The 23,665-nt window shown below is 35.7% G+C and overlaps 1 protein-coding gene across 1 annotated transcript in view; it reads right to left on the reverse strand.

Moving 5' to 3' along the window:
* Window positions 1-23,665, reverse strand: part of LOC105225693 (uncharacterized) — a 253,875-nt gene that overhangs the window by 228,905 nt on the left and 1,305 nt on the right. The window contains exon 2 of the mRNA XM_049447157.1: window positions 2,091-2,389. Within this exon, the coding sequence (XP_049303114.1) occupies window positions 2,091-2,184 (94 nt within the window). The 5' untranslated portion in view covers window positions 2,185-2,389. The remainder of the gene's footprint in view (window positions 1-2,090; window positions 2,390-23,665) is intronic.

Consider the following 23,665-nt stretch of genomic DNA (forward strand, 5'->3'; position numbering starts at 1 on the left):
GAGAATTAGGTCTTAAGTTTGTAACTCAATGCTCTCCTTCTCAACTTTTGATTCATTGTTCAATGAGAGCTTTGTACATCAAATAGGACAAAGTTTGGTAATGCAGATAAACCGTCAAAAAGTTGTATCATTTAAAGTTTGATTAGTTCGGATTGGTTCTCACTTCATATTACATATTATGAGTTACTCTTAACTCATCGCTTACTCACTCGTTTGTTGTAAGTTGGAATATACTTTTAACCGGAAACTGTTGTTGATGTTAAATAAGTACACTTTAAGCAGATTCAAGAAACCTTTGTAGGCCTCTCGCAGTGTGTTTTATCGACACTAAGCTTGAGTGAGTACTCAAACAATAATAGAGCGCCAATTAAGACGAATCTTTCTCTTTTGTTATTAAAGTGAGTACTTTGTATGAATAAACAGTCAAAGCACTTATTTATATGTTAGCTTATCTCGACGCGTGACTTCTCTCTTCTCTCTCATAAAAGCAACTCTTCGTGACAAACATTAACAAAGTTATAGTTATCCTGTTGATTTGAATAAAAGAGAGCACATATCATTAAATTGGTATTGCCGCTTGCTATTTTATCTCCATTTGATTTTGCCAGTATATATATAATTATGCCACTTGTTTGTACGATTCGCCAATCACCAAGGCTCAGTATATGGAAGACAACTGCTATACGCGTCTATTTAACTATAATTGGCTTATGTACTAGCTGCGCGTCCTTTGACGGCATTTAATTAGAGAATTTGCTCGGCATTCAAAGTGACACAATAAGCGCTTTGTCCAGCAACAAGCACAGCTGATTAATTTCTATAGCAACCATTGATGAGCTGCTTATGCAACACTGGGTTCATATGCATAACGGCATCGTAGTTGTAAACATATTAGGCTCTACACATGCAGCTAATATTATACAACTAAATGCGAGGTACAAGGCATGTCTAAATATTGCGAACCATCGTGCAACGCAGGAATATAACATTACGCGCTTGTCAACACTGAAAAGCACCGTCAAAGTACAAAATATCTGTAATAATTTTATAATATGTTATAGTCTGGGATACCCATGTACGATGAATTAATACCTGGTTCATTGATTTGCTTTGCCCGCTGAAAAACGATCGATAGCGATGATAACAGTTCCACATCACCATCACTGTTGGACCAATTACTAAAAATAAACCTTACTACAAGAGCTTAATATTGACAAGAAGAGAGGGGATAGCTGGGTTCAAAAAAGTAGCTGGTAAGCGCGTTCTGGAAAGCATGACCATAATTAAGTGCGAATATCTCAGCCATGTCCTTTCAAAAATATTAGGAAATTGATGCAGACCGACTTTTGCGCTGATAAAGAAAAGTTTTGACCGAAATATTGGGCTGTTACACTACAATTTATGTCGGAGTGTGTCTATGAGGCTCAGAGAGGCTGGGTATTTGAAGCGTTTCGAATGAAGATACGCTGAAATTCTGTCCTCCTTCAACGGCATTCTTGAAAACGTGGACCCTGCCATCACACAGTCCACTTTTGGAGGCCTCTGCCCAAATACCGTCGAGAGATATGCGGATGAGGAACAGTCGCTTTTTACGTATAGAAGATACTTAGGTCAAAATAATTAGCAAAGTTTGGTACAAAGTTTTCTGTAAGGATCTCTCCATCAATCGTAACTTTAGGCTACCGTATTACAGTAGTGTTTTTCAGTTTTTCTGATAGAAGTAGATGCCATTAAGATAGCTGTAGAGAGAGAGTAAAAGAGATTTCCAGATATGCTTTCAGCAATTTTGTTCGGAACTGTTGATATATTCCGAAACTAAGCGTGATATTTGTTTATTAAGTTTGAGAGTTGATGGCAAGGACACTTAGTTTCCAGAAGTCGCTGTTTGCAGATTAAGATTTTAATAAGATATACAAATTTTATCTATATATATAGTATTATATTAAGTGGTTAAAAGAATGTGTCTTATGCACTTCTGTATTTAACCTAAATATTAAATTAACTGAAGTAATATAATTTACAAAAAAACATCAAAATATCTTTTTGTTACTTTTGTTAATCATAAAAATTATTTAATTATCGTAACTTACCTTTTGAAGGAATTTCTGGCCAGGCCGCGACTGTTATAAGGCCTAATAACGAACTACAAATCCAACGTAGTGTTATCGCGTTACTGAACTTCATTATAATTGTTTGTTGTGTTCTGGTTGCTTTACTTTATAAAACTATTCACTTTGTATATTTTTAATTATACAGAAAGATTTTGATAGATCACTATGTCTTATATATGCTTATAACTGCTACATTTTGTGTTTCGTTCACTTTCAGAAGGATTTGTGGTTTCAGTAAACTGTTTAGATCGCAATTGCTAGGTCTTTCTTGTGTTTTCCTGAAATGAATAACGAAAGTAGGTTTTATATATTTAAAAATATATATGTATATTTATAAATTCTTATTCAAATTATTAACTACTTAGGACAGGCTATATACTAAAAAACGTTTTTCTTTAATAATTGAATGTGATCTGATCCATTGGTGGTGGCTTCGGCTTGCGGTCAGATGGGAGCAAATGGGGAAATTTTTCAACAATGATTACTTGTTATAGAACATATAGAGTAAAGTCAGCCAGATGTTCGAAAATCCTGATTTTAGTTATATAGGGGCTAAGCCAAGTTTTAGCTCAAATTTAACTAACGCTCTCTTATATTCATTGAGATAACTCACATATTGGTCGATATATGCGGTACAAAGTCACCCGGAAGTTCGAAAATCTTTATGTCGAGTGTATGGGGACTAAGGGAATTATTTGTCCGATGCAACCCATTTTTGACATCCAGACATACAATTATAAGAGACATTATCCTTTGCACGAACGGGCAGGCTGTCAACCGGATTTCAACTTTTTTTATATACATATACAAGTAAAATTCTATATCTATATCGTTCAGTTTTAGGTGGTACGTATAACCGTTAGGTGAAAAAAAATTATAATACTCTGTAGCAACTGGTTGCAGGTGTATAAAAATTCATCAAATTTCATGATGAATAAATGACTTTTGGGCGGATGTTTTCACCAAAACCAAAAAAAGAAGCCATATTTGTTCACTAAAATTAAAAAGCCGATGAAACTTAATATCAAAATATTATACGTTGGCACATTATATCCGTGTATGCCTAAACAAATGCCTTGACGCTCACTTGTTTGTTGGTCAAACTATTGTTTCAAAATGTATTTCACAAGCTCTAGTGGTTAAGTGTTGTAGTTATGAAATTCATATGATAGAAGAATTACATAATATTTTAAAATTCTAAATAGATAATTTTCTTAATTCAACAATATGCGAATAATGGTAATATAATAATAATACAAATACGCGTAAATCTATTATTTTTTCCAATAGATGGCTATAGGAAATTGTATCTCGCATTGTATGAATTCAGACTGACCATATTGCATTAAGCGGTTACATGTGTTTACGAGTTTTAAAAAATCTATTTTTTTATGCTTTATTAAATTCTATAACGTCTCTAGAATATTGTCCTAAATTTGCATTGATCCGAGTAAAAGTTTCGGCGATATAACCTTGAGAACTTGTGCGTTCGAGGCTAGGTAGGCTAAGTGCGTCGTCCTTAAACGCAGTTCTCTCGAAACTCTATTTTTGAAATCGGTTGGCAAGACTTCTCGAGAACTACTCAACCGATCATCATGAAATTTTATACAGGTTTGTCAGATACAATTCTTAAAGACTTGGATGAAGTATTTTTTTCGATTACAACTATGTTGGGTTAATGTTGACACAAATGTCCAAGATCGATATAAAACGATTTAATCGACCAGTGCTTGATCCTAGAGACATCTATTGGAAAACGGCGGAAAGTTATTAATATTTGAAAAGAAATGTCGCGAAATTTTAATTTTTTTGTGAAAATGTGTGCCAAATATCCAGTTTTCAGTGTTTTTTCTTTAGTTCAAGTTCTAAGTCAGGGTTTTAACTAAAACACTTATTCTTTACTTCAGATGATACTGTAAGGGGTTATCTTGCCAACGTGGGTGCATCTTTTCAGAGGGCTCTCCGGCAAGTAAGCCATGGCGTCGTAAAGGCCGTGTTTAAAATATTTGTTTTCCACAAATTTCAGAATTTTTTTGTTGATAGTGTATGTTTGTGACAAAATAAATCATTTTTTATTAAAAAGCTAGCTGACCCCGCAGCCGTTGTCCTGCGCGAAATTATGTATTTTGAAACGAAAATAAAGTTAAATTTATCATTTTTTTTTTTTAATGTAACGCAGCTTTATAAACAACTTTTTTTGGTTTCTGTTCCGGTATACAGAAAAGATGGTTTTCCAACGAATACGTTTGAACTGAAATGGAAAATCGTTAGAACTCAAAGGAATTCGTAGAATCAAGCATTCTCCCCCTTGTATTCGGCGCATGAAGATTGCAAAACATAATAACGACGGATCCTACTTTGAGACGCAAATGATGCGGTGGCATACCAAGCCTGTCCAAAGAATTTAAGAATACCACTGGATAATTCACGGCGTCGTCTTCATTGTCAAAACGATCAATCGATTTGTATGAGCGCAAGTCTCCCGGAATTTGACTTTGAATCTTCCAGTTTAAGTCAACAACATCGGTATTTTTGGCAACTAACATTGTGCGTGCACTTAAGGAATCGTAGTTATGATAATTTAGCTAATGTCCGAACATTTGTGATGAGTTCATCCTTCGTGAATTGATAAAGGGAAGATGGAATTGATATCGAACCACCGGAAGTATCAACTGGAATTGACCCATTTCCAAGGTGTAGCGAAGACGATGTAAAACGTACATTTATCAATAACAACCGAAGGTAGAAACAATCGTCGTTTTTCGGGTGGATTATGTAAATTCGTCTTATTGCATTACTTGATAAGACACCTTGATGTTCATCTACTGGTTGGCCTTGCTTTCTGTCTAACTATTTCTTCGACGATGCATTCCATGTATAATATCAAGGTATTTCCGAATGTCCTCGCAAACGGATCACTAACGAAAGTTGAGAAAAAACTCGTAAATGTTAATTTTGTTGCTGGCGGTGTTTTCACTGGCTGAACTGTATTCCCTGGGTTGAAATACACTCTTTGGCCATTCTCCAAATTAACTGCGAGACGCACAACAGTCGGAAAACTTTCATGAATTTCAAAAGAAATATCCTACAAAGCACTTTATTTCAGTTCACGTATCGACCGTGTCGTTTAAAACCAATAACCGCCATGTTGCTTCCTTTGGTCATGCACTTACAAACGTATTTTATTGATTACACCAAACTGCAATACGCAACATTCACATGACTTTTGAATGTGAATTAGACAATAGTGGCGAATATGGTACGATCCATATGTTGTCAACTTTGATGTGTTGTGAACTTCGATATTTACACTCTAAGTTGAATGCTAAATGTTCTGCCATTGTCGTCTGGTGAGCGACGCCGATAGAGTGGATATCCATCAATTCTAGCTTGTGTTTCCGAAAGAAAAGTACGTGGATACTGTTTCGTGCATTTATTGACAGACATTCAAACCGAAGTGGGATTGTGGTGTCCGCAAGGTCCATGAACCTTATTGGTTTTTATCACTTCGTACAATACTGGAACATTCTTTGCATCAGGAATTTCCGCATGATTGAATGATTTCATCAATATGATCTGGTGTAACCACCATCCACCATTCAAAGAAGAATGTGTGCGTGCACAAACCTTTCTTTTGCCACTCAACAGAGTACACCTATGATCTAACAGCACCATTTATATGTACGTTGATTCAAGCTAAAGTCCATCAAACATCATATCTGTTGTTTGAAAAGTCGTCGTGTGACATCGTGACGATCGTTTGCTAATTGAACGCGAACCATAATATGGCATCGCATCCTGGGAGTACTCGGTCCTGTGCCTTAGGCTGCTAATGTACTTATGTTGATGCCAAAAAAGAACGCCGACCGATATTAGCGCGACCTCTTCGTGGCTTCGTAACAAATTTCAATCTGTAATTGATCACTTTGTGTGCAACACACATAACATTTTCACTGAATAATTTTTGAAACAAACGAAAAATTTGAACGATTCAAATAATTGAAAAACAAAACAAAAAAAAATTGAATAAAAAAATGTATATGGAAAAAATTATCTTTTTGGAATAATCCAATTTTCCGACTTTTCCTCACGAAAAGCATACAGGTTTTTTTATTTCTAAACCTTCCCCGATTTACACAGAACATTCTCTTGAAAATTTCATCAATATTGGTTCAGCCGTTCTCTTAGCGTTACATTCATTCGTTTGTATGAGAAAAAGAAAAGGGCTGTTTTTAAGGGTTTTCCAGCAATTATTCGAATTTTTTCTCCGCAGAAACCATCTCTGAACCTCAACGAACATTTTAAAAAAAGAACTATCAAATTTGGTTGAGTCGTATGAAAGTTATGAGCGTACATACATTTTGGCGATTCATTTGTATTTATATAGAAGAAGATAGAAGAAGAAGATAGAAGATAAAAAAATTGTAAAAAAGGCTATTGTTTACCTCAGAAAATCCTGTTAGCCCTTAAAAAGATAAAGCTCCGTATTGAAACGCTTCTCTCACAGTTTTGTATGTGCTTGTCTCAGTATGATCTAACCTCACGTCAGAAATGGACACCATCATATCTTAGAGTTTTTCCGATAAAAGCGAACACGCAAGCCTGGCGGCTGAAGATTCGAATAGTATAGCATAAAAGCATGCGAAATAGTGACTTCGATAATGCTGATGCTTTAATTTTGATATTAAACATATATCACGCTCTGAAGTAGCGAATATATCAATAAAATGATGAAAATCGTCGAGTCTCTTCAATGTTCTATAGCTTAATTTTGCATAGGAAACCGTTTCGATACATTTAAATAAGTCTGGATACAAAGAGTGATAAGCTCGATGTTTCGGGACTACGCAACAAAATCTCATGGACTAAATTTCTATTTGGAAATTGCTCCGAAATCGATTAGTATCTGAAGTGGATGGTTACTAGAGATGAAAAGTGTGTCACTTACCACAACGACATACAGGGTGGCTGATGAAAGCCGCTACAAAAAAAAAATTAAATAACTTTTTTTCTATTTAATGAATCTGGTTAAAATGGCAAAATAATTGCAGATTGACTTTTACATTTAACAAAAATGGATAACTGGGACACTGAAACAAGAATTTGGATTGTCCGCCGCTATCACGCCCTGGAGTCCGTAGTTTCGGTTCAAAGAGAGTATAGGCGCACGTTTGGCGGCAATCCTCCGAGCAGGTGGACCATAATGAGACTTGTAAACAATTTTGCCAAGCATGGGACAGTCAACAGAAGACCTTACCATCGAAACCCTTCAGTTCGAACGAAGGAAACAATCGCTGCTGTAGCTGCTGCCATACAAAACAATCCACGTATTTCGACAAGAAGCTTATCTGCTCAAATGAGTGTAAGCAGACAGTCATTACAGTCAATTATGCACAAAGATTTGGACTTATTCCCATATAAAAATCAAATGGCCAACAAACTGAACGCTGCAGACTTGCCGATTCGCTTGGAATTTTGCCAGAAGATGCTTCAAATGGTGGAAGAGAATGGTGTACAAGAACGCAAATCGCGCTGAGCCGGCGCCAACGATGTCCAAGCTGGGCTGCTGGTTAGGAATGTTTTACAATGTTTTTCGATGGTATAGGAAGAGGATCATTTTATGTGTACTCCGCCGATGCCGGTCGTTGAAGCCGTGGTGTCAACAATAGGGCTGTCTAAAGTAAGACATAAAACAGAAGTGATCATCTTTGGCCAGTAGGTGTAGAATTGTGTTGAATCAGGAAAACAGCAGACCACACGCTTCGATAGTAACTATCCAAAACTATGAGCTATGTATTTCTAGTTCTTGTTTAATTTTTTCGCAATAGGGACGAGGAGGCTTATGAAATTCGAATGCCAACGAAAAATCGAACAAAACGGTGCATGTTAGCAATGTCGGAATATCAACTTATTCTAACTAAGCTAAATAAAATTGCATATAAAAAGAAATAAATTTACATGTGTTTGAGAAATGGATTTCTTTATACCAAATCTTACACATATCTTCACATACAAATTCAATTCAAAGCGCCAAGCTTCTTAAATGATTGAGTGACACAGACTGAACTAACACTAACTGAACGGACTCGGTATTTTATTCGTTATTCGATCATTGACTTTTAACACAACAGGACCCCTCCGAACTGCAAGTAATGTGGGAAATATTTTCCGGCGCCAAAACAGTAACACTAACAAATACATTAAAAATTAGAAATGCCATAAAAGATAATATTATTCAATCCCCAGTCGTAAACTTACTAATGACAGCCTTCACTATTCATGCTCTCCCACCTATAAAATATTCATCACTTTAAAGTTGAGCTAATTTTTAAGTACAGAGTAGTGCAACAAAGAGGTGTGAACACAAAAATTTGGTCACCTCTAATCACTTGTGCGAGTAAACATTAGCCGGCGCATAACGTATAATCATCATTTGAAGCAACAGCAACAACAACAACAACTGACATGCAATTACACATACAAACGCATACATTCACTTGCTAAATTATCACACTAACTGCGAGGGCAGGCAAGCAACAATTTACAGTGCAACGTCAGAGGACTCGAGCATTCCGTATTTGGCTTTAGCCTACAATTAGGCGTTGTGGCGACTTTCGCTCTTGTGGTTTTAGTGGTGTTAAATATGTAGTTAAAAAGGCATGTGCAGTCCTGCTTGCTTCTCAGTTGCTACTTTTTACTTTGTTGTTGTTGTTGGTTGCTGGTTTTCTTGCGCTATGCAGCTGAAATTTCTTTAAACTCACTCAAATAGCTCAGGCAACACCAGCTAATGTTGGCTTAATTTGGCTTTTCGCCTGTCTGTGCGTATGCCTGTGTGTTTAACAGCTCCCCACATTGCAGCCGCCTCCTCAACTGCTCACGTCTAGGCCAACTTAGCTCCTCGTCACTTTCCTGTTAAATTCAATCAATTCGGAACACATTCCGACCCTTTCAATTTCGCATATTCACACCACAACACGCCTCAGCCGTCTTTGCCATTCTGCCAGAGTCTATAAATAAGAAGACAAGAATAACCAAGAAGAAGAAGAAGAAGAATGCAGCGCAGCAGACAAGCACGAGACGTGGAAAAAAGTGGCAGCTTAGTCTGTCGCATGTTTTGAATGGCTTAAGTCGTCTCTCTTCTAAATTGAGCATTTGCGTACGCCAATTTGATGTGACGCGACGACGACGTCGACGATGACAACGGCAAGACAACAACAACAACGAGAACATCACATTTTTGTGGACAGGCAGATAAAGTTTTCCAACATTGCGTTGTGGCACAAAGGAAGCACAGCAGACTTGTATCTTTCCCTACTTTTTCTGCATTTTTTTTTTGTGTTGTTTGGGTGTTTGTGTTGATGCGTTAAGCACTTAAGTAGGATTTACGAAAACTATTAGTGGTGTTTTTGGGTATTTCGAGCAAAGTCTGAGCGTTTGCTTTGGCATATTGAGATATGTTTACTTAGCGAAATGTCGAAGCTGCTTTATTGTGGTGTTTGAGATTTACAAACTTATTTTTCAATCTATTAAAGTCGGCGTGCTTATTGATATATGTATTTGAATCATAAAATATTTATCGAAGACGAAGATGAAACCAGACGGTATTTAACTTAATAAATATTGACACTTACTCTAAGGACTGTTTATGTTTGAATAAGTGCAGACTCTCAAACGTTCAGTAAGGTCATTACTATCTAAAGAAGTGTAAAATTATAATGGCAATGGGAATATTATCGCAAACAATACAAGATTTATTCATGAAAAAAAAATTATTTAAACTTAGAGATGAGTATAGCACTCCGTATTCCAACAACTTCCCTGTTCCAAGTTTCTTCACCATCTTATGTACTCCAAATGCTTTACACATAATGGTATAGCACAACATAGTGAAATTACGTTCCTGGTTCCCTTCGAGCGGGCCAACCTTTTCATTCTCTTCTATTTTCATATGACTGGATGATTTTTGCCGAATTTCCCTACTGAAAGTCTCTTTATTAACTCCTTACGCCTAGAAGATGATATGGATAACATTAACTAATAGCTGTACTAACGACTTGAAGGTTAATTACCTTGCTGGTTAGAGCTGAAGCCCTTCTGTCAGCAAAAAAATTTCGGCCTTAAAGACTAAATTATAGTCATTATTCTTTCTATGGATTGCTACAGTTCTTATCTTTTCGAGGCCACATTGCCAATCTAAACCGAATGACCTAAAATCTTGAGCTGACTGGTCTTAAACGAAAGCCTGCTGTAACTATTCCAGGAGTTTGATGTAAACCAACGTAGGAGACATCTGACACTTGTGTAGATCCAATATAACATGGTGGGGCTGTTGACTCCACCTTGGGTTAATTGGCTTCTCTAGTTACAAAAGTTCTGGATTCAAATAGCTCTATATGCTCAGGATTCTTAGCTTGGTTTTTAATTTTGAATAATCTCGAGATATTTAACAGAGCTCACTAGTACTTTTACAATAGATCTCCTTGATGCGTTTGAGTGTTACTTTATTGATGAAGGTGATCCAAATCCAAAGGATACCTCTTCGCGGGGTACGTATGCCGTTGTCAATAAAGCGGTATTGACATTATTAAAAGCACTTTGTGTGTCAATGAAAGCTATCAAGGTGGATGTTAATTTAACGAAATAACTTTCGATCCTGCTATGACAACAACATCATAAGAGCGGCATCAAAAATTTACCTTTGTCAGGCTCGAGGGGGCAAAAACCAACTGGCTAGGGTGGGATTTGCTGTTTGATGAGATCATCACAGATTCTTTCCATAATTTTTAATAACATAGTAAAAATGATAGACTCTTAGGTCGCTTAGATTTTGGTATATGTTATTCTATGTATTTAGTATCAAACTAACAGATCAAATATGCTCATTTCATTTATAACAGGTCTTACTGAGAATATATTTGCACATACTTTAATATCAGAAAGAATATTCGATTAATGAAAAGTATTCAAATCACTATTGGTTGATGAATACCAGTTCAAAATAACCTGATATTTCAAACTCAGATAATAAAGCATTCACACTACCAAACTACCGCCGCCATTATAACCATTTGAGTTTTGAAGGCAAGACTTTGTTTTGAAGAGTATTGTCTAGGATGGTCTCATCTGAAGTTAGATCTACTTATCTCGTTAGATATGGAAAATTCCGAATACTTGTAGATTTTAACCGACGCATTGGATAACTAGGACATACTCTGTCATTCAAGCTAGCCATTCAAAATCAAAATATCGAAAAGATCTTTTTTCCTTGTTAAGCAGCCTTAACTTGACTTGAGAGTTGTTAATTTCAAACGAAATATCTCATAGAATGCAAACAGTTATCCAGTTGTACTTTCAGATCTAGTAATCAAGGCTGTCTTTTTAGACATGAGGTTTGCAGTAAAATAAAAATAAATCGCGCGCTGCCTCCACTATTCGTTCGACATGATCGCACAGCACAGTAGGTAATTCAAGCAATCATGGATCCGGTTTGGACCACGTTTACTGCATCCATCCACTTTGTGGAAGATTTTGCGGAAGCATCTTGGATCGCAGGCTTATAAAAACCAAATCGTTTGGTAAATGGGTCCAAACCGAGATATGCAGAGGGAATCATTGCTCCATATTTCTTCAAAAATTAAGCCGAGCATAATGTTACAGTCAATTGGAAACTCTATAGAGCCTAGATTAATTTGTTTTTCGTGCTCAGATTGGAGGACTTTGATGTGGACGATCTCTCGGCTGGAAATTATTTTAAAAATAACACTCTTTATTTAATATTCTATATGAAAATTTGTGCTAAATATTTCAAGGAAACAAAAAATGTTGTTAGAGCCCTAAAACGCGCTTGAGAACTCACATAACTAATATCGGGTTTATACAATAATTTCACATTCGTTACCAAAGCGGAGTACAATTTGTATTCATTTCATAATTTAGATATTTATACCCTGAAAAGCGTAAATTAAGTTTGCCAAGAAGTTTTTAACACCCAGAAGGAAGCGTCGGAGACCCTATAAAGTATATATATAACTGATCAGTATGTTAAGCTGAGTCGATTTAGCCTTGTCCGTCTGTATATATACGAACTAGTCCCTCAGTTTTAAAGATATCATTTTGAAATTTCGCAAACGTCATTTTCCCTCCAAGAAGCTACTCATTTGTCGGAACTGCCGATATTGGACCACTATAACATATAGCTGCCATACAAACTGAACGATCGCAATCAAATTCTTTTATGGAAAACTTTGACATTTGAGAATGTATCTTCACCAAATTTGGTATAGATTATTTTCTAGGGCAGCAATGTAATCTGCGAAGAAATTGTTCAGATCGATTAACTATAGCATATAGCTGCCATACAAATTAAATGATCGGAATCAACTGCTTGCATGGGAACTTTCTCATTTGACGAAACATCTTCACGAAATTTCGTATGAGTTATTTTTAATAGAAACAATATAATATCAGAAGAAATTGTTTAGATCGGCTGACCATAGCATATAGCTGCCATACAAATTAAAGCATCAGAATCAAGTGCTTGTATGGAAAACTTTCACATTTGACGCGACATTTGACGTGATATCTTCACGAAATTTTGGTATAGATTATTTCCTAAGGCAACAATGAAATCTGCGAAGAAATTATTCAGATCAGCTCATTATAGCTTATAGCTGCTACACAAACCGAACGATCGGAAAACTTTCACATTTGACAATGTATCTTTACAAAAGTTTGTACAGATTATTTTCCAAGATATCTAATAATATAATCTCCGAAAAATGTTTCACATTGGATTACTATAGCATATAGCTTCCATAAAACTGAGGACATAGTTACTAAAAGAAATGTACCTGTGAAAAATATGTTAGCTTCGGTGCAGACGAAGTTAACGTTTTCTCTAGTCTCTCTTGTCTCTAATTAGTATTAGGTGATCACTTATATATTATTTATGCCTGATTGGATAAAAAAAGTGTTAATACAGAATAATAAAGTTTTATGAGATGATGGTAGTAAGGCAAATTTTCTTCATTAGTCAATACCAGCCACAAGATAATACTAGCATGTATCAGAAAGGTAAGAGACCTAAGTAAATAAGTTCTCAATAAAAGATATATTGATGCCCTCATAAATATTCATACGTACACATATAGTACTTTAAAGCTCCATAACCTTTAGGTTTTTCCATTGATAAATATCTATGCGATTTCTTTGAAGTCCGCAGTAAGTCTCACGTACAATTTGGGTCAAAGAACTTGACCTATTATACCCACTTGCTTGCAGTTGAAACTCGCATTACTGCATCACATTGTGAAGCCGAGTGTATAGAAACGTTAGTTGCATTTAATAGTTTCTTTGGGGAAAATTTAGAATTTCTGCAAAAGCATAAGACACGGCTGCTTACTGAATTTTCGGCTGCGACTGACGGTGCTCAGCACATGGATATACATATGTACTTGTTTATGTAAGTATGTATGTCTATTTATAGTGCACCTTTATGTGCGTGTTTGGAGCAATTTCTTTTGTTGTTATTATCATTGTTGTCACTTTGCTTATTGCTGCATTACTTGCTTATTTCTCTTGTTCTAGTTGTTGTTGTTGCTCTTATTTCTGCAGAAGTATTATTCTTTTCACTGCAAAACACTTTTTGTTTCAACGACTGTTGTATTGTCGTTGTTGTTATTTGCGTTGATGATGTTAGTGATTTTGCAGCAACTTCCCTCGATCCACACTCCTTGCAGCGCTCCTTGCATTTAAGTCATTGTATTTAGTGCTGATGCGCTCTGCTGTGTTTTGATGATAACTGAGCATCCTTGCTGCCGCACACACACAAACACACATAGCACCAGTTGTTGTTACTTGCTAAAACAAATGTTGCCTGCTCCTGCCAGCTGCCAGCTGCCAGTTGTCTTTGTGTCACATTATTATTGTTGCTGTAACCATGTGAGTATACGTGTGCACTCACACACACACACACATACATACATAGATATGTTGTGCCGCAATAATAAAAATCTCGCCATGAATGAGTGCAACTAAGCACACACACGCACAAGCTAGTGTCTTGGTATGTGTCTCCACTGTTGCATACGCTTTCGTCGAAAGGCTCTCAGCTCTTGAAAGTGGCAAGAAACGCCGAAATATATGTATATTTAGAGCATACAAACATACATGTATGTATGTACGTATGTATCTCTCACAGCCAAGCAAAAAAAACTGTTTTAGCTAAGCAATGCCACGACACGCCGATATTGTTGCACGTAGCATAGTCATAAAATTGTGTATGCGAAAGGCAAAATAAAAATTGCAGCAACAAAAAACGCGACTTTGACAACAAGACGGCAACGAGAATTGCATGCAGCTGTTTGTGCAAGTGTGCGCACACGAAACTGAAAGCAAGAATTGCTGGAAATTCCTCGAATGTGCAAAATGGCGCAAAATGCTGTTGCAGCAACGCCAATCGGCAGAGAGCCGGACCCAGCTATGGCCCGGTATGAGATTTTAGCTGCCACAAGCCGCTCAGCAAGGAGGCATGCCAAAAATATATTTGGTAGCATAATTCCATGAGTACATAATGTAGGGTCTCTCAAAAGGTGCGCGCGAAATAAAGCATTTATTAGATTAAATATCGAATTTGCAATTCGGGAGTAACTTGTAAATATTCGAAATGTACTTAGAGAGTGGTTCGCTTCGGTAGCGTGAGGCCATCAAATGTGAGCAATTTCAGTTTTCTAAGGAGATATCCATAAAATGTAATATTTTTGAGTCGAAATTCTCATGAACCATAAAGAAATTTAAGTAAGGAACAAGCACAAAAATCAATAGAATAGTTAATGCGTCTAGGCAGAAATCCTTCCGCCCTGAAATGCTAATCATGGAAGACCATTCCATAGAGCTCTTAATTATTTGCTTTAGATATGAATACCTTGGCTGATTTTGCAGTTAAGCGTCGTCTTAGTTCAGCCTTCAGCTCAATCTCTTATATTTGCTTGACTTTCACAGTCGAATGGCCGCAAATAAAATCTCCACCGAAATAGCAGTTAAACTCATTCCAAAACTTGGCAAAAATTCCATCAAAATTCTTACCAAACTTCCTGTTACTGAGGTGCAAATGACGAGCAATTGAAACTCAGGTAATAGTGCGATTCCTGGGGAAACATAAATTTTCGATATTCTCAAAGTTTCCAGACTTCATTTTTGACCTAACAAAATTACTAATAAGAGTAAAAGTTACATTAAAAACAAAAAAACCTAGGTTGCTGGATAATGTTACTGTGGACCTGAGCACTCCTCCGTATGATTCTGCCACTTTTCAGTAATAAATCAAGCCTCATTGAAGACATCAAAATTATGACTTCCTTACTTACAGTCTGTCAAGTAAGAGCGTGGTCGACTTTAATGAAAGATTTCGCTCTAATTCCTTCGACAGAAGGAAGCTTTGTCCTTGATGCATTGTCAACAAAGGTTCAGTTGTCGTTGATCTTTTGAAAGAGAATCACGTTAAACGCCATCAGTACTAAGTACACGTCGCGCTACGAAGCTGTGATCCTTTGCATCCACCCGAAAGGTCCCAAAATGACGAAATCAGCGGCTGCTAAATATATAAGAAAGTCGAAGACATTTTCACAGAAGTGGATACAGCGAGATATAGTGGCTAAAAATATCGATGATTTACCAGAACGTGGTTCGATAGGAAAAGTGAACAAAAAGATGAAAAAAGAATAGTGAATCTGTTTTCGCGGAATCCTGCTTTAACACTGCGGCAAGGACTAGCAAAATTAATGGCAGCAGGTTTAGATATATCCCACAAAACTATCCCAACCCTTCTTCATACTCATGACCCGAAATGGCGCAACATAATGAAGAAGCCTCTGTTGACTGAAAAACTTGTGACAAAGCGACTCGCTTAGGCGAATGAGAATATTGATAGAGATACATTGGATTGGCCGTCGCAGTCGCCCGATGCAAACCCTATTGAAAATGTGTGGGCATATATTAAACAGAAGCTTCGTGGAAGACGCACATACACTTTGAAGCAGTTGTCTTACGAAATTCGTCGGATCTGGAGATCCTTGCCACTAGAATACGCCGTCAAATTAGTAGAAAGCATGCCTCGGAGATGCCAGGCAATTCGACGCCGGTGGTGACTGGACACATTATTGACCAAATTGCATCACTGTTTGTGATATATGCAATGTATATATAAATATGAAAGTTTCATAAAATAATTTTTTTATAAATTAACGCGACCACGCTCTTACTTGACAGACTGTAGATATATATATTTGCTATCTAGAGGCTTCAGTAGTTAACGATTTTTCCAGCCTTCGAAACACTTTTCATAAGCACTTTTCCGAATAGGTTGGAAAACGTGTTCCATTCCGATAATTGTTGACTTGTTTGCATGACAAACTCATAAACCCATATCTCATCGGTAGTTATAATGCTCTCTATGCATGTGGGATCGGAATTCGTAATATCAAGCAAGTAAAAAAGTATCTGTATACATTATTCTTTTTGAAAAAAATGCAGCTTTATCGGAACGAGTGGAGCAAAAACGCGTTTCATACTCAAAATGTCAAACAAAATCATTTGAACGAGCTCGCGAGAGACGTCAAGCTCTCTTGTCATCTCTCTAACACTTGCCTGATGATTTTCACGCATCTTATCCTTCACTTTTTTAATACTTTCATCAATTGAAGAGTGTTTGAAGGCTTGGTAACCTTTGTTGGTTTATGTTTTTGATAAAACTGAATCACCATTCTTGACATTCGCAATGATTCCGCACACGATATTTGGTTAGAAATATATTTGGTTAGATATTTGGTTAGAATCAGTGTTTAAAAATATGGGACTCTGATCCCATCAACAGCAAAAAAATGCAAAGTTGTCGCTATACGGCGTAGTCTGTTCGCTTAGAAGGTTGTGTGAAGGAGGTAAAAATGTAAATTGTATTCTTAGACTTGAATTAAGAGGAAATCACTGTCTTCATTCATAAAAATATGCGCCGTATAGCGACAACTTCGCATTTTTTTTGCTGTTGATGGGATCAGAGTCCCATATTTTAAACACTGATTCTTATGTAAAATTTAACGAGGAATCGAATGGAAAAGACAATTTTGAAAAAAAGTTGGTGGAAAAGCACAAAAAACCGGATTTTTTGGAAAATAATGTTTTTTTTTTGGATTTTGAGCGTCAACTTTGATTTTTTTTTGCTGTTCATGGGATCAGAGTCCCATATTTTTGAACATTGATTCTTATGTAAAATTTAACGAGGAATCGAATAAAAATGTCAATTTTGAAAAAAAAAAAGTGGGGGAAGAGCACAAAAAGCGGGATTTTTGGAAAAAACATGTTTTTTTTTGGATTTTGAAATTTTTTTTGGATTCTAAAAATATTTTTATCAGAAAACTGAGATTTTTTTATATAATAATGGATAACTTCAAAATTTTTTTCACTCAATTTTGAGGTCGTTAAAAAATAAAAGAAAAAGCCATTTTTTTGTTTGATCTCAATTTGAAGTGCGCGCCAAAAATCAATGGAGCAACTTTGGCCACTAAAAAGTTTACAGATATTCTTATTTTAGTCTATATTATGATATTCTAAAGTTTCGTCAAAATTGGAGAACCACGGGTACAAAACCATGTCGCCAATTGATGGAATGGCCCATATACATATATGTACTGCTCACTATTCATCGCTCCCTCAACAAAAAAAATTGGTTCAGGACCTTTATCCGATATGCAGCTCCAAATCATTACACTGGGGAGATGTTTTACCATTTTTTAAATGCAGTTCTCGGCATAACGTTCACAAGGTCTACGTCGCATAAATTGAATGGGTTCTGTTACTGTTTCTAGTCGACATTTGTCGCTAAAATTAAACTTTGTTACGAAGAAAATCACGTTAATTAGCAGGGTAACTTTGAACGGGAAACTGTACTCACAACTTAACTGTTTGGGTTACGTTTTATTTTTATTTTATTTTATTAATTCTATAACTTAAAGTTAATTGTTATATCAGACTCCACGATCAATGCATTAGATTTCCTGACTTATATACATAAATCGCTGATTTTAACGTTGAAATTCTTAAACTTGTGCGTCCACGACGAAGTACCCTCTCTTTATGGAAACTATTTACTTAAGTTTTTAAGACTTGCTCTTTCAACATATACACTCATTGCATTTATCCTTTCCTCTTCGTGAATTTCGCTAACTTCAACTCTTTCCGTCGTCCTCCTTTGCATTTGCTTTCGTCGTGCTTTTTGCCATAAAATGCACTTTGCTATTACTTTTGTATTGAGTGAAATGACTCCCCAGCGGTTGCAGCTCGTCTCGACGGCAGCAGGTTAATAGCATAAGCAGCTGCAATAACAGAAACAAAAAACGCCAAAAAAAAAAAACAACTTTAAGACTTGCTACACATACTGACGCTTGCTGGGATTTCGGTTTTTGTGCCGCACGTTGTTGCATACCAACTAACTAAAGACTCAAAGAGCAGAAGCATACGGCGGCGAGTATTTTCAGTGTCGCCGGCTGGCATTTGCAGTGAGCTGGCGGAGAATACTCGTACATTGGTACTCGTAGTGGACATCGGAGTTGTTAGTTGCATTGCATTTGTGGTGCCGCAATGGGATAATAAAGTGAGAGCGCAAGCTTGTGGTTGTTGCTGAACATATATTATATATAAAATACTAACGCTTTGTTAGTGTTGTTGTTGCTGTTGCTGCAAATGTACATAGCGTGACAGCTAAGCGATTTAAGTGGCTTTTAAAGCATTTATGCATACACAAATTATTTTGGCATTTTCGTCAATGACTCGAAAGGAATGTGGTTGCATTTCAAATGTTTCTGAGTCAAGTCCACGAAGTCTTTTGCACCACTTTGTACATGAAAATTGCATGAAAATGTAAATGCAGGTTTCGTAACGCTTACAAAATTGAATATGCATGTTTATACACTGGCAATATATATATATGGTATGAGTGATAATGCACCTAACGGTTGTGTGTAATGCCTGGAACTAAATGAGTTTGATATAGGATTAAGTATATTGAAGTGTTCGGCAAGTTGAAACCAATTGATCTAGTGAGGTCTGTCGGTTTGTCCAACATTTTAAGAGATAATTCTATACTCTCGTTGCTAAATGTCTAAAATTATATCAGGACAAAGCGAATTATCGGTTGGAACCATTTATATTTTTGTCATAAGATTCTTCCATCAATGGAATGTGTTCAGAATTTCGTCCATCAGGATGACTTTGCAACAAATGTCTAATGTAATGAGAGGTATATCTTAATAAAGCGAGTTCCTACCAGAATTTCAAGGTTAAAAAATTGGCCAACATTTCTATATTCACCATTTATTTGAAACCGACTCCTTCTTCGTAAGTGTGATAATTAAATGAATTTGATACGGTTGATATCTTCATAATACAGATGTTCAGCACCGAGTAATCCGGACATCACTGATATGCTCAGGGCAGTCGTACGGAAGAAATCATCGATCAGCAACGAGAATTGTAGTTGTTACCGGTAATAAAGGCGGCCATTAGATTCAGAATTTTTCTTTGTTTACAAACTTACCAAAAAAACAAGGAAGGAAGAGCTCAGTTTCGACGCAACCGAACATTTTATACCTTTGTTACTTGCCGGAATCAAAGTTAAGGAAATATCTAAAGATATAAAATATTCATCAGAAGATCGGTATCCAAGCAATTTTATATATACATATTTTATACATAACTCAACACTAACCGACATATTTGCCATAAGGTTTGTTAGTAAAACGAGAATCGTAGTATGTAGTATATGGGACTTGGGGTAGTATCTACCTCATATTATCTATTAACCATTATTATTCCACATACTAAAAAAATGTTCCCTGGGTTTCATAAAGGTACCTCATATACAATCACCAATCATATGGACCAAAGTCAGTCGGATGTTCGAAAATACTGGTAATGGTTATATGGTGGTTAGTGTTATGAGTAAAACACGCTCTGTAATTGTCATTGAGATAACTCACATATTGGCCCATATATGCGGTATAAAGTCATTAGGTATACGGCCTATGACAATAAGTGATCTGACTCATGCGTTGCTTGAAATGTTTGAAAACCATGAAGCCCAATCTAAACATTAACTGAGGTTATGAGCAGTTTCTTTATCCAACTAAATATAAACTTATTCTTCTTGAGCAGAATGACTTCTTACAAAGGGACTACCAACAAAAACGACGATTTGCTAAAATTGAAGAAAACACTAAAACTTGGTCAAAATATGTTATATTTTTTATGTTAATCCGATAATGTTATGCCCTTCAAGATTTGAAGAAAATGGTGGCCAACACAACTCTCCACCCGTTAAGCTAATTTTCGATAACCCCGTGCAGCATTTCGGGTATGGTGCGTTAAATGTTGTCTTCCGCTCTTTGAACGTTGCTGGTTAATTGACGTAAACCTTTGATGTAACATACCCCCCGAGAGAAAATAATCTAGAGATGTTTAAACGCATGATCTTGGCGGCCATTTGACAGGACCATTTCTCGAATACGCACGATTGCCCGCTATCGGGGATAACGGCATCCCCTGCCTCATTTCGAAAAAAAATAAAGTCCGATTATGCTGCTTTACAACAATCCGCACCAAACGTTCAATTTTTGAGAATAAAATTGCCTTTCCTCATCGCACGAGAAATTGACCCACCCCGCTTATCGACCATAAAATAGTTTAAAAATGTATTTATTATGCTTTTAATCGGTCTGTTTAGACAGCAGCTATGAGCTCCGATGGTCCGATCTAAACAATTTATTTAGAGCTTATAGCAATGCCTTGAGTAATAAGCTACGCCAAATTTCGTGATAATAACTCGACAAATGAAGAAAATTTCCGTACGTCTGATCACTTTGTATGGCAGGTATATGCGATAGTGGTCTTGTATCGGTGGTTCCAACAAATGAGGAGCTTCTTGGTGAGAAAAGGACTTATGGAAAACCGATGTCTCAAAAACTGAAATACAAGCATGCTAACATATATACGGACAGGGGGCATGGCTAAATCCACTCAGTTAGTCATTTAGGTGCATACTTTATAGGAACCCCGACGTTTTCTTTTGGTAGTACAAATATGGTGGCAAGCAGAATGTATTTTCTGCAGGGTATTAAAAACAAAAATAGCAGAAGATTGACTTGATAATCACAATATTTTATTGAACTAGGTCTGCAAAAATTTACATCAAATAATAGTTTTATACCAAAAATTCCAAGAGTAATTAAAACTTGCATTTGCTTTAAGTTACTAAATTAAGTGGTCGGTTTTACTACAAACAAATTATAGGAAAATGTGCGTTTATTCTCTCCTTTATTTCTTTATATGCCGTCTACAAAGTGCCAAGAAAAATACCATTGCACAATTTTTTCTTCTTTGACTCAATAATCGCTTTAATTAGTATTTGAGTAGGGATAATTATTTAAGTACGAATAATGAACAAGCGAAGCATGGGAGCCTTTGCAATCATAATTGTTTCAGCGAAATCTCATAAGCTTGGTGTTTATTTAGGACGGTTGCAAGTATAAATTGAAACAATATTTTACCAAAAAAAAAATCTTCAGACTTAATTAAGTAACGGTTATTAATATTGCCTTTAGAAGTTATTATTTTGTACTAAATCGCACCCAGATTTTTCTCAAATCAGCTTGTTATTAAAAGATCAAAGACAAATTCAGTTATTTCTATTTGTTAAGAAATTTTCTCTTCCACAGATGAACATTCTTGTAAAAAAATGCTTTCAACTTAATAAATAGGTACATAGTATGTATATTTTTCATATATATTACAAGCTTTCTCCTGGCATGTTTCGATTACTCAGTTTTGCTTTTATTGCTGGCCTCACTCGTAATTTCAAAATTCCTGCATTTTATGCTGAGCCCTATAATGCTAATTTTCTCAGAATAAATTTTATTTGCTCCATTGCTGCATTGATTAAGGCCTCCACCGTGGATGAAAATAAAAGTATTAAAAATTATGTTTAATCGTAAGATATTGCCTATACAATATTCAGTTCAAGTTTTAGTATGCTATTATAAGTAAAAGTTAGTAAAATTCTTAATAATTTCTTCTCTTCAGACTAAAATAAAGCTCTTTATTTTTACTTAACCCTCACAAACCAAATGACTTTTAAGACTTATACTTTTGGTCTACAGAAGTATTCACTAATTTTGAGTAGAATATATTCGTATTAGATATTCGATAGTCTTTAGTAAAATATAAATTTATTAGAAAATAAACATTTTAACCTGAAATTGTATTTAACGAAATTACTCTCTACAAAGTACTTTTCTTTGTAGTTTAAAAAACACTTATCATTGCAATGCCAGTACTCTCTCTGTGAGTATTGTCTTAAGCTACTACTTTCAATAAAATCACTAAATTGAATCATTGACCTGTATCTGAGCGTACTAGAAAGCGAAAGTAAGTATTTTAAAAAAATTTTATTTTTATTTTCACTATTTATTATTTATTTAAATATTTTATTACTATTTGCTTACAAATTCAACTTATGTTGTTAGGTAAGCTGACTTTGCTCATAACCGAAAAATACTCATTTCCAACACGACAATGATATGAGCCATTGAGGGTTTAAGTCCATTCTGAAGCAAACGAAACTGCTTCGAAAACGTATTCTTCTCTTACAAAAGCACTTCCCGGAATAGCAACTGGTTCCAAAACGTATTCTTCTCCTACAAAAGCACTTCTCGGAGTAGCATTACATTGTTTTTTATATGATTTCATATTAAACAAGTTGAGCGCCTTATAAAGGATTAGTTTTCTTTTAGATATCTCATCCTCCTAAAATATGTATATATAAATACAAGCTAGTTCTGAACAGTTCTTCCAAAGCTACTAATTTATTATTATGATATGCTAACTTGCTTAATCAACTGAGAGTTACTTATTTTTTAGAAAGTTAGAAAGTGCAACATCGGCATAAATCAAAAAACGTGATTTTTGAGTTATATCATAGTTCATGTTGAGTGAAAAATTCATATGAATACCACTTATATGCTCCGCTTGAGAAGAGGTGTAAGGTTGGAGTCACCGTGTAAGGTTATAGTCAGTTGAAAACTTTAAACGCGTTTTCTGGAGAATCGATTTTTTTGACTTATGCCGGTCTTGCAGCAAATGAGCGATAACTTTTGTTGTAAAATAATAAAAAAATAAAAAATTATACATTCGAACTCTGTGCGAAAATTGTATAAATTGCTAATAATGTTATGAAAAACACGAGCTTGGGGTTAGCTAATGCCAGGTGAAAACTCAATTTAATTTGAGGAGCATTCTAAGATAAATTAATCCGCCGGGATTCAAATAAGCCATAAGAAACTCTTGAGAAATCTTCTACGTGCATATGTAGGAAAGAAGGTTTCAAAAATATTTGGTTTCAATAATAATTGCTTGCTCGACAATACCTTCTTAATAGGGTGCTTCTTCAGAAAAAAAATATTTTGTGGCAAGTTGTAGACACTATGAATTTTTTACTCGAAAAGTTTTGGAGA

The sequence above is a fragment of the Bactrocera dorsalis genome, chromosome 1 (genome assembly GCF_023373825.1).
Source record: "Bactrocera dorsalis isolate Fly_Bdor chromosome 1, ASM2337382v1, whole genome shotgun sequence".
Lineage (NCBI taxonomy): Eukaryota > Metazoa > Arthropoda > Insecta > Diptera > Tephritidae > Bactrocera > Bactrocera dorsalis.